Raw genomic sequence first — 11,723 nt, forward strand, 5'->3', positions numbered from 1 at the left:
TACTAAAACATATTGAAAAGACGTGTTATTGGGTTCGTCAGCGTCGAGTAACAAATCAAACCTTGAATGAGGGTCTGTGACGTCACGCTTTTAAGGCCAAGCGCCACCTGGCGGAGGCTCAGATTCTTGCACAGTTGTTCACGTGACACTTTCCAAGGTCACATGACTGGCCAAAACTACATTGAATCGCCTCAACGAAGTGGACGGAGGAAACGCTGGTATGGCAGATCGGCCAAAGTTGAAGTGACGGCCGAGCGTGAGTATGTTTTTAAAGAACCGCGAGACATTTCTGTTTGGAGACAATCTCCTCACAGCTCTGAATGACTTGACAACACAATGTGGTGTGTCAGATAAGTTAATGCAGCACTTGCGTCTTTATTCCCTTGTACGTTACAGTCTGAAATGCTACCCGACACTGATCCAATCCGTGTTTGATCGTGTTTGAACTCTTAATTTAGATATTTTTTTGTTTCTAGCTAAAATGGCGATGTTGCTGCCATCACCTGTGCTTTTGGCGCTTGTTTTCCTCTCGGCAGAAGTGACCCTCTGTACAGGTAACACAACACAGGTTTTTCCAATGCGTGTATCCTCTCCCTTTGCATGCAATCATACAACTTCTGTTCACCAGCACAGATGGAAAATGATGTCCCTCTGACTTCTTCTCCTTCCAGGAAGCAATGAATGTGTTGCTAGAAACTTTGGCCATGACTCTGTGGTGTGTGAGTGTAACTCAACCTACTGTGACAGTGTGGGCCCAGTCACTTTGCCCCCACTGGGCCAGTACTCCTCCTACCTGTCCAGCAGGGCCGGCAGCAGACTGGAAGCTGGCCGGGGTCAGGTCCAGGTGAACAGCACCGGTGCAGGTGAGAGATTACGATGTCTTTAGCTGTGCAGTCTAATGGAGCAGGTGCCGAGCATCTGCCTCACCTCTTCACGGGTCTCTTTCAGGCCTCAGGTTGACAATCGTTCCCTACCAGAAGTACCAGAAGGTCAGGGGATTCGGTGGAGCCATGACCGATGCGGCAGCCATTAACATCCTGTCTCTTTCTGCTGGTGCACAGGACCAGCTGCTGCGTCAGTACTTCTCCCCCGAAGGTACACTCAGTAAAAGGAATCGCCTAAAAATACACATTATATTGTGCAGTAGTAGAGTGTTGGGTGAGAAAAGCATAAAGCACCCATGGATTTCTGGGATAAGATACACATTTGTTATTCTTGTATCTTTATTTTTCAGGTAAAAACACTTAATGGCTGTTTTTAATGAAAACAATTTTATTTGAAACAATAGCATAGCTGTATTCTGGGCTAATATTTATTATTATGTGCTCAAAGCAAAACGTGCACAAAGATGAAATCCGTAGGTTGCTGAATGATTACGTTGCTGTGTCTCTGGCAGGCATCGGCTACAGCGTGGTGCGCGTCCCAATGGCCAGCTGTGACTTCTCCACCCGTCTGTACACATATGCTGACACACCTGGAGACTACAACCTGGACAATTTCACACTGGCCCCGGAGGACGTCAAGATGAAGGTCCCTCTCTCCTCCTGCTCTCTGACATATGCGTGTCCATCACTCGGTCGCTCTAAACTCTCCCCTTCCTCCTGTCATCAGATCCCTCTCCTGCAGCGAGCTCAGGCCTTATCTCCTCGCCCCCTGGCTCTGCTGGCCAGCGCCTGGAGCGCCCCCGCCTGGATGAAAACTAATGGTGCTCTCATAGGAAAGGGCTCCCTGAAGGGCCAGCCTGGGGGCAAGGAGCACAAAACCTGGGCACAGTACTACATCAGGTGACACGTGGGGCTTTACCTTCATGCAATGTCACATGCTTTTTTGGGGAAATTGTTCTGATGGTTGCTTTTTTTCCTTTCCCCTCAGGTTCCTCGAGGAATATGCTAAATATAACTTGACCTTCTGGGCTTTGACGACGGGGAATGAGCCCTCTGCAGGACAGATAACAAACTATAGGTCTCTCCTCGCATTATATTACCCCAAATGAACCATCACCATGGATCATAAATTGCACAACAGATTGAGAAGTATGTTACTGCAGTTTCCAGGCTCTTGGCTTCACTCCTGAGGAGCAGAGGGACTGGGTGGCTCTGGACCTGGGCCCTGCCCTGCATGCTTCTTCACACCCACACACACACGTTCTCATCCTGGATGACAACCGCCTGCTGCTGCCTCACTGGGCCAAAGTGGTGAGTCCAAGGACGGAGAGATAATGGGCAAAGTCATGGGAAACTTTGTTATACCTGAGGCTACTCTGGAGTTGCAAATTTGGATTTTCAACATAAATCAGTGAAAGAAAGGAAACTATATATTAAACAATACTAAAACATGATAACTTAATATAATGTTTGGTACAATACAAGATACATTCAACAAAATAACAAAGATATCAGGTAAGAAGCAAGTGTCTGTGCAGTCAGCTACCAACTGCAGGAATCCAGGAAAGAGTCTAAAACTATCAGAAGGAATCAACCAGAAGAAAGAGGTTTGTTTTGTGCAGCAGCCAAGACTTTTTGTGTGTGTCAGCGCTGCAACTAAGGATTATTTGATGTTATTATATTACACAGTTCTCCTCAGCAATATACACTAATAATTCCCAATGTCATAATCAATAACATGAATGCAGCCTGGACCCAATGAGCAGCATAAAACATAAAGATGGATTAACCAATAACAAATGAGAAACAAGAATTAACTTTACCTAACTTTACTTTCTACAACAGGCAAGATAATAAAATGACTCTTTGTTTCCATATGAGGCCTTTTTTGAAGAGGAAGAAACCAAATGCAATGTGTTTATGACTTTTCAGTACCTGCAGATATCCTAAAAAGTGAGGACAATGTCATTTCCCGGCATGCATTTTAGGTGTTTTATTTTGTACTTTCCCCTCCAGGTCCTAAATGATATTCACGCAGGAAGGTTCATTCATGGCGTGGCAGTTCACTGGTACATGGACAGCCTCGTCCCAGCAGAGATAAGCCTGGGAGTCATCCATCATCTCTACCCAGAGTATTACCTGTTTGCCACAGAGGCCTGTTCTGGCTGGAGCGACCTAGACAGAGGGGTGAAGCTGGGTAGCTGGGACCGAGCGGAACAGTACGCGCATGACATTATAGGGGTAAGATCACCTCATCTGTTGCATGAGGCATGTTCAGTCAGATCCACTGCGACAGATTTGACAAGCTGTGAGCTGTTGCTGAAAGGTGAATCACCTCCCTCGATGCGACGGTGCAGGTTTACAAGTTGCTGCACACGGTCTTCAGAAATCACCCGCAGGCCATCAAAGCATGCTGGAACTGGTGTTTTGTTTCTTCCTACTTCACGCTCCCAAATGAAATTGGACTCCCTCCATTCTATGTATTTTGCATGGCGGCATTCAGCCTCTAGACATCTTGAGAGTCAGGAGGGATTTGTTTGTGTGGACTTGCCGTTTCTTGTGGCATTTAAACAAAGCAACAATCTAATTAATTCATTTAAACAAAACAATTCTTTGTGCAAAGTTACAAAGCTCAGACTAGATGCTGAACTGTTGTTTTCCCCTCGGCAGGACTTAAATCATTATGTGGTGGGTTGGACTGACTGGAACCTGGCATTGGATCAGACTGGTGGGCCAAACTGGGTTAAAAACTTTGTGGACAGCCCGGTTATAGTGGATGCACAGCGGGACGTCTTCTACAAGCAGCCTCACTTCTACAGCATGGCCCACTTCAGGTACTAAACTGGCTCTCACGTGACCTCTTTCCACACTGAATGGTTTTTCTCACCTGTTCCATCATTACATGGTCTAATGAGATCTTTTTGTATCCAGTAAGTTCCTGTGGGAGGGGTCTCAGAGAGTGGGCGTGTCCAGCAGCCAGGAAACAGAGCTGGACTACTCTGCCTTTGTCAGACCAGATGGCTCGGTAGTGCTCGTCATACTCAACAGGTACGTGACAATATGTGCAAATGACAAGACATTCTTTGTACTTGACAGTGTACTTATGTATTGTTTTTTTTAGGTAGGACTGAACAATGTTGTAAAAACATGTTTGAATGATTTATGGCAGAATTTTTGCAGAAGTATGTACCAGACCAGGATGTAGTTCAGGTCTGTAGAATATGATGTGTAGGCCAGGACAACAACTTTACCAAATATTATGCCTCCTGCTATCTGAAAAATGAAGTAGGCCATATTACGATTTCGCTCACATTTTGATTAATTGTGCGGCTCATTTGTAGGTCATCGTCAGTGATCCAGTTTGAAGTCGAGGATCTCGCTGTCGGCTACATCTCCTCCACTGCACCGGCTCACTCATTGCTCACACTGGCTTGGAACACACACTGATCATTAATACAAAGTTCACAAACGCATGACAAAAGTTTTATGCACATTTCATGTTGTAAACCTCATTCGCAAAGCTTGTGTGTAGTTTCTACACACATTTGTATAATCTGCCGTGCTTTTCTGCACAGCTGTAGTGATTTCAGTAGTCACTAAAATTAACCTCAGACATGAATAATTTCAAATTGTTTGATTTTCCTTCAAAAGCCTAAAATGCTTTTTTGATGACCCTGAAAGTAATGAATGTATAAGTTCACCTGACTAACCTGAGCCAGAGTGTAACGACTGCCTTGCTTTCTAGCTAAGAAAGTCCTCAATAAATATAAATAATGTACAGAAATTGTAAATGCCTTTTGTTGCCATTTCATTTTAAATAAAGCACACATTTTGCTTTTATTCCACATATTTTTGGGTGAGAACAAATACTATAAATAAGAGGGTGAGCGCAATGAAAATTCAACTATGACCATTTTTGTCAATTTATTAATACAGCATAGACATTTTTTCATATATATAATATACAGTTCGATAACCAGGTAATTTCACATTTGTGTCTCCATTCTCAAAGTTTTTTTCCTTTGCAAACCATAAGTTGTTGGACTAAAATTATTTACATCAAAAAAGTGATAAAAAAAAAGTGAAACAAAAACGATCATGAACGGAGGAATAAAACGACAGAGGGATGCCATCTGTTTATAATATATACACCGGGAGGACTATTTTAATCTAAATGACAAGAGAGTGGGACAATTTTATTCCCTTACAGGTATATTTAATATTTTATTTTACCCGTAAGGTGTAAGGAATCTCTTGCTCACATTCAATGTCACAGCTTTCATTTGTGGCCATTGAACAGCGACTCAACAGGATTCCTAAAAAAAAAAGAAAAAGAAAACTGTTCTTTTATTGAAGTACACTACGGAGAGTAGACCCAATAACATGAACACCTTTGCAATGCAATCCAATAAAACACCACCAGAATAAATTATCAGTCAAGAGTTTCCCTTAAAAAAAATCTCAACAAAAAAATGATTGATTTACCCTTCATGAACATAACATGTTGCAGGGCTATAGGTGTTCATGATAAGTCCAGACCCTGTAGATGCTAAATAAGTGACAAAACCCCAACAGTATTCTCAAATACCATATAGGGCTCAGTAATAGGATTTAGCAAACTTTCTGATGAGTAGAGAGGGCATGGTGTGATACAAAGTCTGGAATTTCCCCACAATATGTAGTGCAGCAGTGCATTTCAAGAAAGATGGAGTTTGCTTTAGATGTGGAAGCAGAGAAGACATAGGCTTGATCATCATCAATCAAGGCTGGTTTTCATGAGGGCCCCCCTCACCCTCCAAAAAAAAAGAGATCTACTAGATCTCAACTGACTGTTAAGACGTCTGTACGGGTATCTGTATACATGGTTTAGGAGGCTTTAAAATAGAAAAATGAAAAGTACAAAAAATATCAGACTGAGATGATTAAGACAGCAACAAAGATGACAAGAGGAAAGTGATAAGCGCTTTGTCTTCTCGGTGTATTGTTGGATGTGGGCGAGGTAAACCGAGAGATGAGACGGATGGGTGTCTCAGAAGGACCATCTCTCCTGTGTGCGGGGGTCCAAGGAGAGGGTGGGGGACTCTGATGGGGGCTGGCTGCTGCTGTCTTCTCCGTTCAAACTCTTCCTACACACTGGACATGTGTCATGCTGAGTGGCCACAGAACAGAATATGGATAACATTAGAGAGCCGTTTTAAAATGAAGGCCAGCCATGTGTGCCTTTCAAAAGCATGAGAGTGTACCCGACTGGTTAGCTCCCGGTCGTTGCTCTGCGCTGCGCTCATACAGCCGATGACGCCGTCCCAACCAACTGCGTTGTCACCGAAGCGCAGCGCCCACCCTCGGCTTAACAACGTAAGCGCTGACGTTTGCATTGTCGGCACCGTTAAACTGCCGGCTCAGCCATTGCCATGTGGACGCACGAGATATGCTCCGATTTTCAAATGTTGCACCTTTAACAATGTATTGTTGATTTTAATTTGAAAATATTTTAATGAAATTCTATGATTAAGGTTGTGAATGTTTAATCTATTTTCTTATTTGATTAAAATGACCAAAGCCCACAGTGGACTGATCCAACTAACTAACTAACTAACTAACTAACTAACTAACTAGTATTTCTATTCTGATACAGGTTATTCCGCTGTGCAATTAACCTTCGTTGTTGTCTGAGAACCATTATAAAACACAAATGAGACACTTTGTCGCACCAGGCAACAATGTTCCTTAATTTCAATAAACAGACGTTTGTATTTTGAACAACTTTGGGCATCCAAAGCATGTTTAGGTCTTAATACTTACAGGAGCACTGTGAATATCGCACAGTATCACATGTCAGATCTATTTTGTGAGTTTGTTAAACCCTCTTTGTTATGACTCACCATTTCCAGCCATGGTACTATACAGTCTGAATGAAAGAAGTGGTTACAGGGTAGCTGTCTGACTGGCTCTCCCACTGCGAAGTCCTCTTTGCACACCGGACATTCCATACAGCAGTCTAGAGGAGCGGAAGAGACATGCTTTAGCAATACCCTCGTGGTTTTTAGTGATTTATAGTGTTAATCATAACTGACTTCATGATTTGCTACAGATCAGTTCTTTAGCAGTAAAACGGTTTTAACGGTATCAAGCATATTCTTTTTAATAATTAGTCAAAACAATTCTACAAAATGGTAAAGGCCTGACTTTTTTAAGACACATGGAGTCATTTCTCCAAAGTCCACAAAGTGGTACAATTTGACCGTATACACAGAAGAGGAAGAAAAACAGATCCAGTAATTTATGGAACACATTGTTGATACACAAGTTAAACGCTCATTCGTTCCAAACAAACACAGTTTCAGTGGCTTCTCTTGCCAGGCAGCAACAGACTTTGTATACTCTATCCAAGTGCTGCACAGACTTCTGAACCAATAAGCATGTATTTACATGACCAATCTGTTATTAGTGTTCTATTAGTAGTCCTGTGTACGCATATATAAGCCACTAGTTACAAAGAAGTTAGTGTGCCTTTCATACCGACCTAATAGATACACAAACAGCTAGTCCAACCCAAGATGTGTATTTAGATAATTATTTAAATACAGTTATTGCATGCCGAAGATCAAACTCAGTCATGTCCGTGAGCAATACTGCAATTTGTACTTGATTTAAAAAGACAACTAGGAAAATAAGAAATTACCAACCTGCTTGTTCCTGACAGATATTGACAGTTGGGAGAGAAGAGATCTTCTCTTTCTCTGCTGGAGGAGGTCCTGTGTTCTCCAACTGACCTAGTAACTACACACACAAACACATGTGTAAACTGCAGAGCAATTGAAAGGTGACAGGGACATAAAGTTCTGAGTTTGGTTTACCTGTGTTATCACGGCGTCTAACCCTCCCTGTCCCCAGGCGTAATCGCCTGGGTTAGAGTGCAGCATCCCTGTCCTGAGAAAGTCACAGACACCACAAGCTGATAAGAAATAGCACTTGCACTGTGACGCTAGCACCAACACTGAGATGCTCTTGTAATGACGTCTTACCATGAGAGGGGGGGTGAGCCAGGGACTCCAGAGTTGGCAAAGAGGCCGGCAAGAAACTGTTGTACAATACTGAGAAAATATACAACTGTTAATGTAAAATCACCAAAACTAAGAGCAATAAGTATAGTTAAAGCATAAATAGTGCTGGCATTTTTTATACGAGGAAATATGCAAGGCAGAAGGAAGCCAAGACTATGGTAAACAAGACTCAACAGCCAGTTACTCACCCCTCTACAGCAGGCGAGCGGTCTGGTCTACTGCTGCCTCTGGACCGGTATCTCCTCTGGCTGTGCAAGCGAGGGGGACGTCCTGGTCCCCAGTGGTCCGCGGCTCCTAGTAGACCCCCCATAGGTCCCCCTAGGCCTGCTGGGACTGAGCCCCCGATTGGTCCTCCTCCCAACCCCCCCAGGTCACTGAGACCCCCCAACCGCCCGCCAGGGAGCCGAGGTTCTGAGTCAGGTGTGTCACCGTCTGCTGTAAATGGCCGCTCCAGTAACAACAGGTGCCATAGCTACAGGGATGGTATAATTTGACAGGTATAGTTTTGAAGAAAGATGTTCAGACAGAATGTGTGATTAAGGGTAGGAAAGCAGGCAGGACAATGGGAAAAGAGAGGGACAAAAAAACAGAAAAAGGGGCGAGTCAAGATCAGCGCAAGGAAAGACCAAGTTAATAAAAAACAAATGTTTTGCAATAAATCCTCTTTGCCCACTTTCCCACCCAATTCTCTCCAAAATCCGTCAACTCAGCTTCTACCTCTGCAAATTGTGTGGCTGCGTCATCTATCCCGTTAGCGACACCCTCTAGAAGACTGAGAGAAACCGCACACAAGGGACAAAAGACACATTATTAGTAACGGCCACTGAACCCTATACACATGTTCAGGTTTAGTGCTAGCCTGGGACAAAACGGCAGGGTAAGCTGACAAGTTTCTACAGTACAACATATGGCTTCTTGTTAATAACGAGGAGCTCATGTGCCTGCTTTTGTTCCAGACCAACACTAAAAGTGAGAATTATGTTCATTTGTAGAATAATACATGTCTCCCACCTGGAATCTTCCGTTACTTCCTCTATGAATCCTGAGTCACATCTTGGACAGATATACTCCTGAAATATTTAAAACAAAGATTAAGTCACAGTGGAGAGAAAAAAAATGCACATTACATTTTTTCTAGAAAACCAAGATGACCTTTTGTTTGACCAACAGTTGACAACCTAAAGATATTCAATTGACAATTATAGAAGCAGAGAAAAGTATCTTACACTGGAGAAGCCCCCCTCACCAATGTAAATTCTGCGTTAAAGATTATTGAAACAAATAATTGATTATCAAAGTAGTTGCAAATTCATTTTCTGTTGAGCGTCTATGAATAGATTATTTATTACATAGTTTTTCAGCTCTACTTTCGTAAAAAATCTCTTTGAGATGATCTAGTTGTTGGATTTTATTATCCAAATGAATAATTACAAGAGAATATTTATTGAATAAACAATAAAATTTATAGTTGAGGTTTTTGTATACACATGTGAAAGGTAGTGTCTGGTAATGCATGAGTAATGAACATAGTTGTTGGTTTTTTAAAGTAATATCTATATAGTATTTGCCAAATTGTGTCAAAGTGATACCTAGAAAAAAAACACTTGGTCTTTGAAGTGAATCATGAAAACATTGTAAAGACATTATGCAGATGGTTTGAGCAACGAAACAAGACTTAATCAGTTTGCCTTCGCAAGGATAATATCAGATTTATCTGACGACGAGTGTTTTATGAATGTAGCCCAGGACACAAGGCTAGTCTGCCAACCACACGTGTGTGCATGCATGACTGTGTGTGTTATAAAAGCCACTAAAATAGAAATGTGTAACATACAACTGTACAGTTGGATCATATGTTGACAGTGTAAGACCGGGTTTCCCCGGTCTTACACTGTCACATATACAGCAGAAGCGATAAGAGATTAGACTCATATGTTTGTTATACAACAGGTTGATGAAAAAAAAAGTAGGTCAAAAATATTTTATAGCATATATTTTAACTCTGCTCTATTTGGAGCTCATGGAATTCTTTTGAAAACAGAACAAAAGAAGCTCATGTGACTATAAGATCATTTATTAGCTTGGTTTACAAACATTTGGGGACGTAAAACTCTGGCCATGTTTGGAAAATCCCTACAGTAAGCAAAACCTGGCAAGTGAGTTGTACGTCATTTAATCATAGAAACATTATCATACCTGTTTTATAAATGGATATGTGACTCTTTGGGATGTACTGTAGTAGTGTGTGGGTGTTGCAGTCAGCTGGCTCAGCGAAGACATGCCACAGGATTGAGTGTTCTCGAGACAAGCAGGCCCGTTTAGAGTCAATGACCGGGCTGGCTGGAATTACCCTCAACCATACCATAAAAATAAGGATTAATCTGGTGGACTGAGGTACTTACACAACGCCTGCCAGATACATAGACAATGCCAGTTCATTAGTTACTTTTTGTCCACCTCATTTATATCAATCAAGATAGACCAAGTTACAAAGTAACATATTAGTGCAGCATCTAACGCCTACTTTTGTATTCAGTTTATCTACCAATGGTTGTATATTTTTATGAATACATTATTTTGTCAGTAGAACAACAATATAGAAACATACTTTGTGCACAACCAACATACTTAAACTGAAATATATATATACATTTTATTTTCATAAATGATTATGAAAACTTGAAAATCTTAACATTTGAGATGCTATCAGTTATCAATATTGTTCATTTTCTCTTCACTTCATCTATTAACCAACTAATCATTTCAGCTCTTGTCAATTTAACACAATTTATGGTCAGAAACAGCAGCTACCATAATGACCTATACATTGAAATGAGCACCTCTCAAAAACCGTGTCAACAAAACCATAATAACCTTCATGGACCCATAGTTTAGCACAGGGCTGTTGTGTTCTGTCAGACTGGTTTTAACTAACCCGACGTGTACCTAATAAACTGGCGACTGGGTGTAAATAGAGAACCTTAACAGATAAAGAACGTAGGATATGCGATTAATATATGCTGCGGTTATTAAGGCCTGTGAAGATTTGGACCATGTCAGCGTCTCGACATTATGTTACTCTCACTTTTCATTTCACAACTGAAACTGAAAACGACGTGTTTATGTTCCTGAAAATTCCCCAACTGGTCCTGTCAAGTGTATGTTTGAACAGAAACACCCCTGGAAACGAAAGTAACCATAAGATCATTCAGCTAAAAGTAATACTGTATATGTCATTAAATAAGAATAACACAGATCTTCTTCTCTGAGCTGTTTCTGTTGTTCAAAACACATCATCCCCAAGCTGTCAAAGCGAGGCGTCAAGCACAGTGCGTTGACCAAACTGTTCCAAACATGCCCCCCAGACTAATATCGATGTTTGCTTTTCATGCCTAGTGTTGGTCAAGACATTTGGAGTGTCATGAGTTTTATTTAGAGTTAACAACAACAAACGCCGCCGACTGCTAACAGGCTAGCTAGTGTTTAGCTGTGAGCAAGCGAGCGAAACAATCGGTATTTCGGAAAAATATTGACTTGTCAACAGCATATTTTGTACAAGAGAGTGAGGTGGACAAATACAAGAATGCGTCTTCCTTACCGGGAGTTTAGGGTTCACTTCTCCCTTACAACAGTGACAGAAAAACCGATGCGGTGGAACAGCCGCAGCCTCCGCCATCTTCCCCGGACCAGCACAAACACTGACGTCGGTCCTCCACGAACTGAAGACAGCTGTCCGCCTCCAGCCCGGCATGCACCGCGGCACCGCGGAGCCAAT

The 11,723-nt window shown here is 42.0% G+C and overlaps 2 protein-coding genes across 5 annotated transcripts; one reads left to right on the plus strand and one right to left on the minus strand.

The window, feature by feature from the left end:
• Positions 1-170: 170 nt before the first annotated feature.
• Positions 171-4,673, plus strand: gba1 (glucosylceramidase beta 1). 2 transcript variants are annotated; one of them, XM_068569877.1, is made up of 12 exons: positions 171-260; positions 477-554; positions 672-863; positions 949-1,095; positions 1,397-1,530; positions 1,612-1,784; positions 1,873-1,962; positions 2,048-2,195; positions 2,901-3,125; positions 3,555-3,718; positions 3,816-3,932; positions 4,226-4,673. In XM_068569877.1, the coding sequence occupies exons 2-12, from the start codon at positions 482-484 to the stop codon at positions 4,329-4,331; spliced, it is 1,569 nt and encodes a 522-aa protein (XP_068425978.1). In that variant the 5' UTR covers positions 171-260; positions 477-481; the 3' UTR covers positions 4,332-4,673. The 2 variants fall into 2 exon arrangements, with proteins under 2 accessions (XP_068425978.1, XP_068425979.1); XM_068569878.1 differs by having other exon boundaries at positions 182-256.
• A 126-nt stretch (positions 4,674-4,799) lies between these two features.
• rnf115a (ring finger protein 115a) lies at positions 4,800-11,714 on the minus strand. Of its 3 annotated transcripts, none has more exons than XM_068569422.1 (9): positions 11,547-11,698; positions 8,960-9,018; positions 8,630-8,720; positions 8,137-8,420; positions 7,910-7,978; positions 7,742-7,814; positions 7,571-7,664; positions 6,767-6,882; positions 4,800-5,200 (listed from the first exon to the last, which is right to left on the minus strand). In XM_068569422.1, the coding sequence occupies exons 1-9, from the start codon at positions 11,622-11,624 to the stop codon at positions 5,189-5,191; spliced, it is 876 nt and encodes a 291-aa protein (XP_068425523.1). In that variant the 5' UTR covers positions 11,625-11,698; the 3' UTR covers positions 4,800-5,188. The 3 variants fall into 3 exon arrangements, with proteins under 3 accessions (XP_068425523.1, XP_068425522.1, XP_068425521.1); XM_068569421.1 differs by lacking the exon at positions 4,800-5,200 and adding an exon at positions 5,842-6,033 and having other exon boundaries at positions 8,666-8,720; positions 11,547-11,714; XM_068569420.1 differs by lacking the exon at positions 4,800-5,200 and adding an exon at positions 5,842-6,033.
• Between the last annotated feature and the right edge of the window lie 9 nt (positions 11,715-11,723).

This window comes from Clinocottus analis, unplaced genomic scaffold (assembly GCF_023055335.1).
Source record: "Clinocottus analis isolate CAN_PGR_092001 unplaced genomic scaffold, fCliAna1.0.p SCAF_9, whole genome shotgun sequence".
Taxonomy (NCBI): domain Eukaryota; kingdom Metazoa; phylum Chordata; class Actinopteri; order Perciformes; family Cottidae; genus Clinocottus; species Clinocottus analis.

Excerpts from the sequence above, each read along its gene's own strand:
- rnf115a (XM_068569421.1), bottom strand. The coding sequence starts at position 11,699 with ATGCCGGGCTGGAGGCGGACAGCTGTCTTCAGTTCGTGGAGGACCGAC. Across the intron at positions 6,883-7,570 it reads TATCTGTCAGGAACAAGCAG|ACTGCTGTATGGAATGTCCG; the intron begins GTTGGTAATTTC and ends CCGCTCCTCTAG. Across the intron at positions 6,034-6,766 it reads TAGTACCATGGCTGGAAATG|CATGACACATGTCCAGTGTG; the intron begins GTGAGTCATAAC and ends GTGGCCACTCAG.
- gba1 (XM_068569877.1), top strand. The coding sequence starts at position 482 with ATGGCGATGTTGCTGCCATCACCTGTGCTTTTGGCGCTTGTTTTCCTC. Across the intron at positions 555-671 it reads AGAAGTGACCCTCTGTACAG|GAAGCAATGAATGTGTTGCT; the intron begins GTAACACAACAC and ends TTCTCCTTCCAG. Across the intron at positions 1,963-2,047 it reads GGACAGATAACAAACTATAG|TTTCCAGGCTCTTGGCTTCA; the intron begins GTCTCTCCTCGC and ends ATGTTACTGCAG.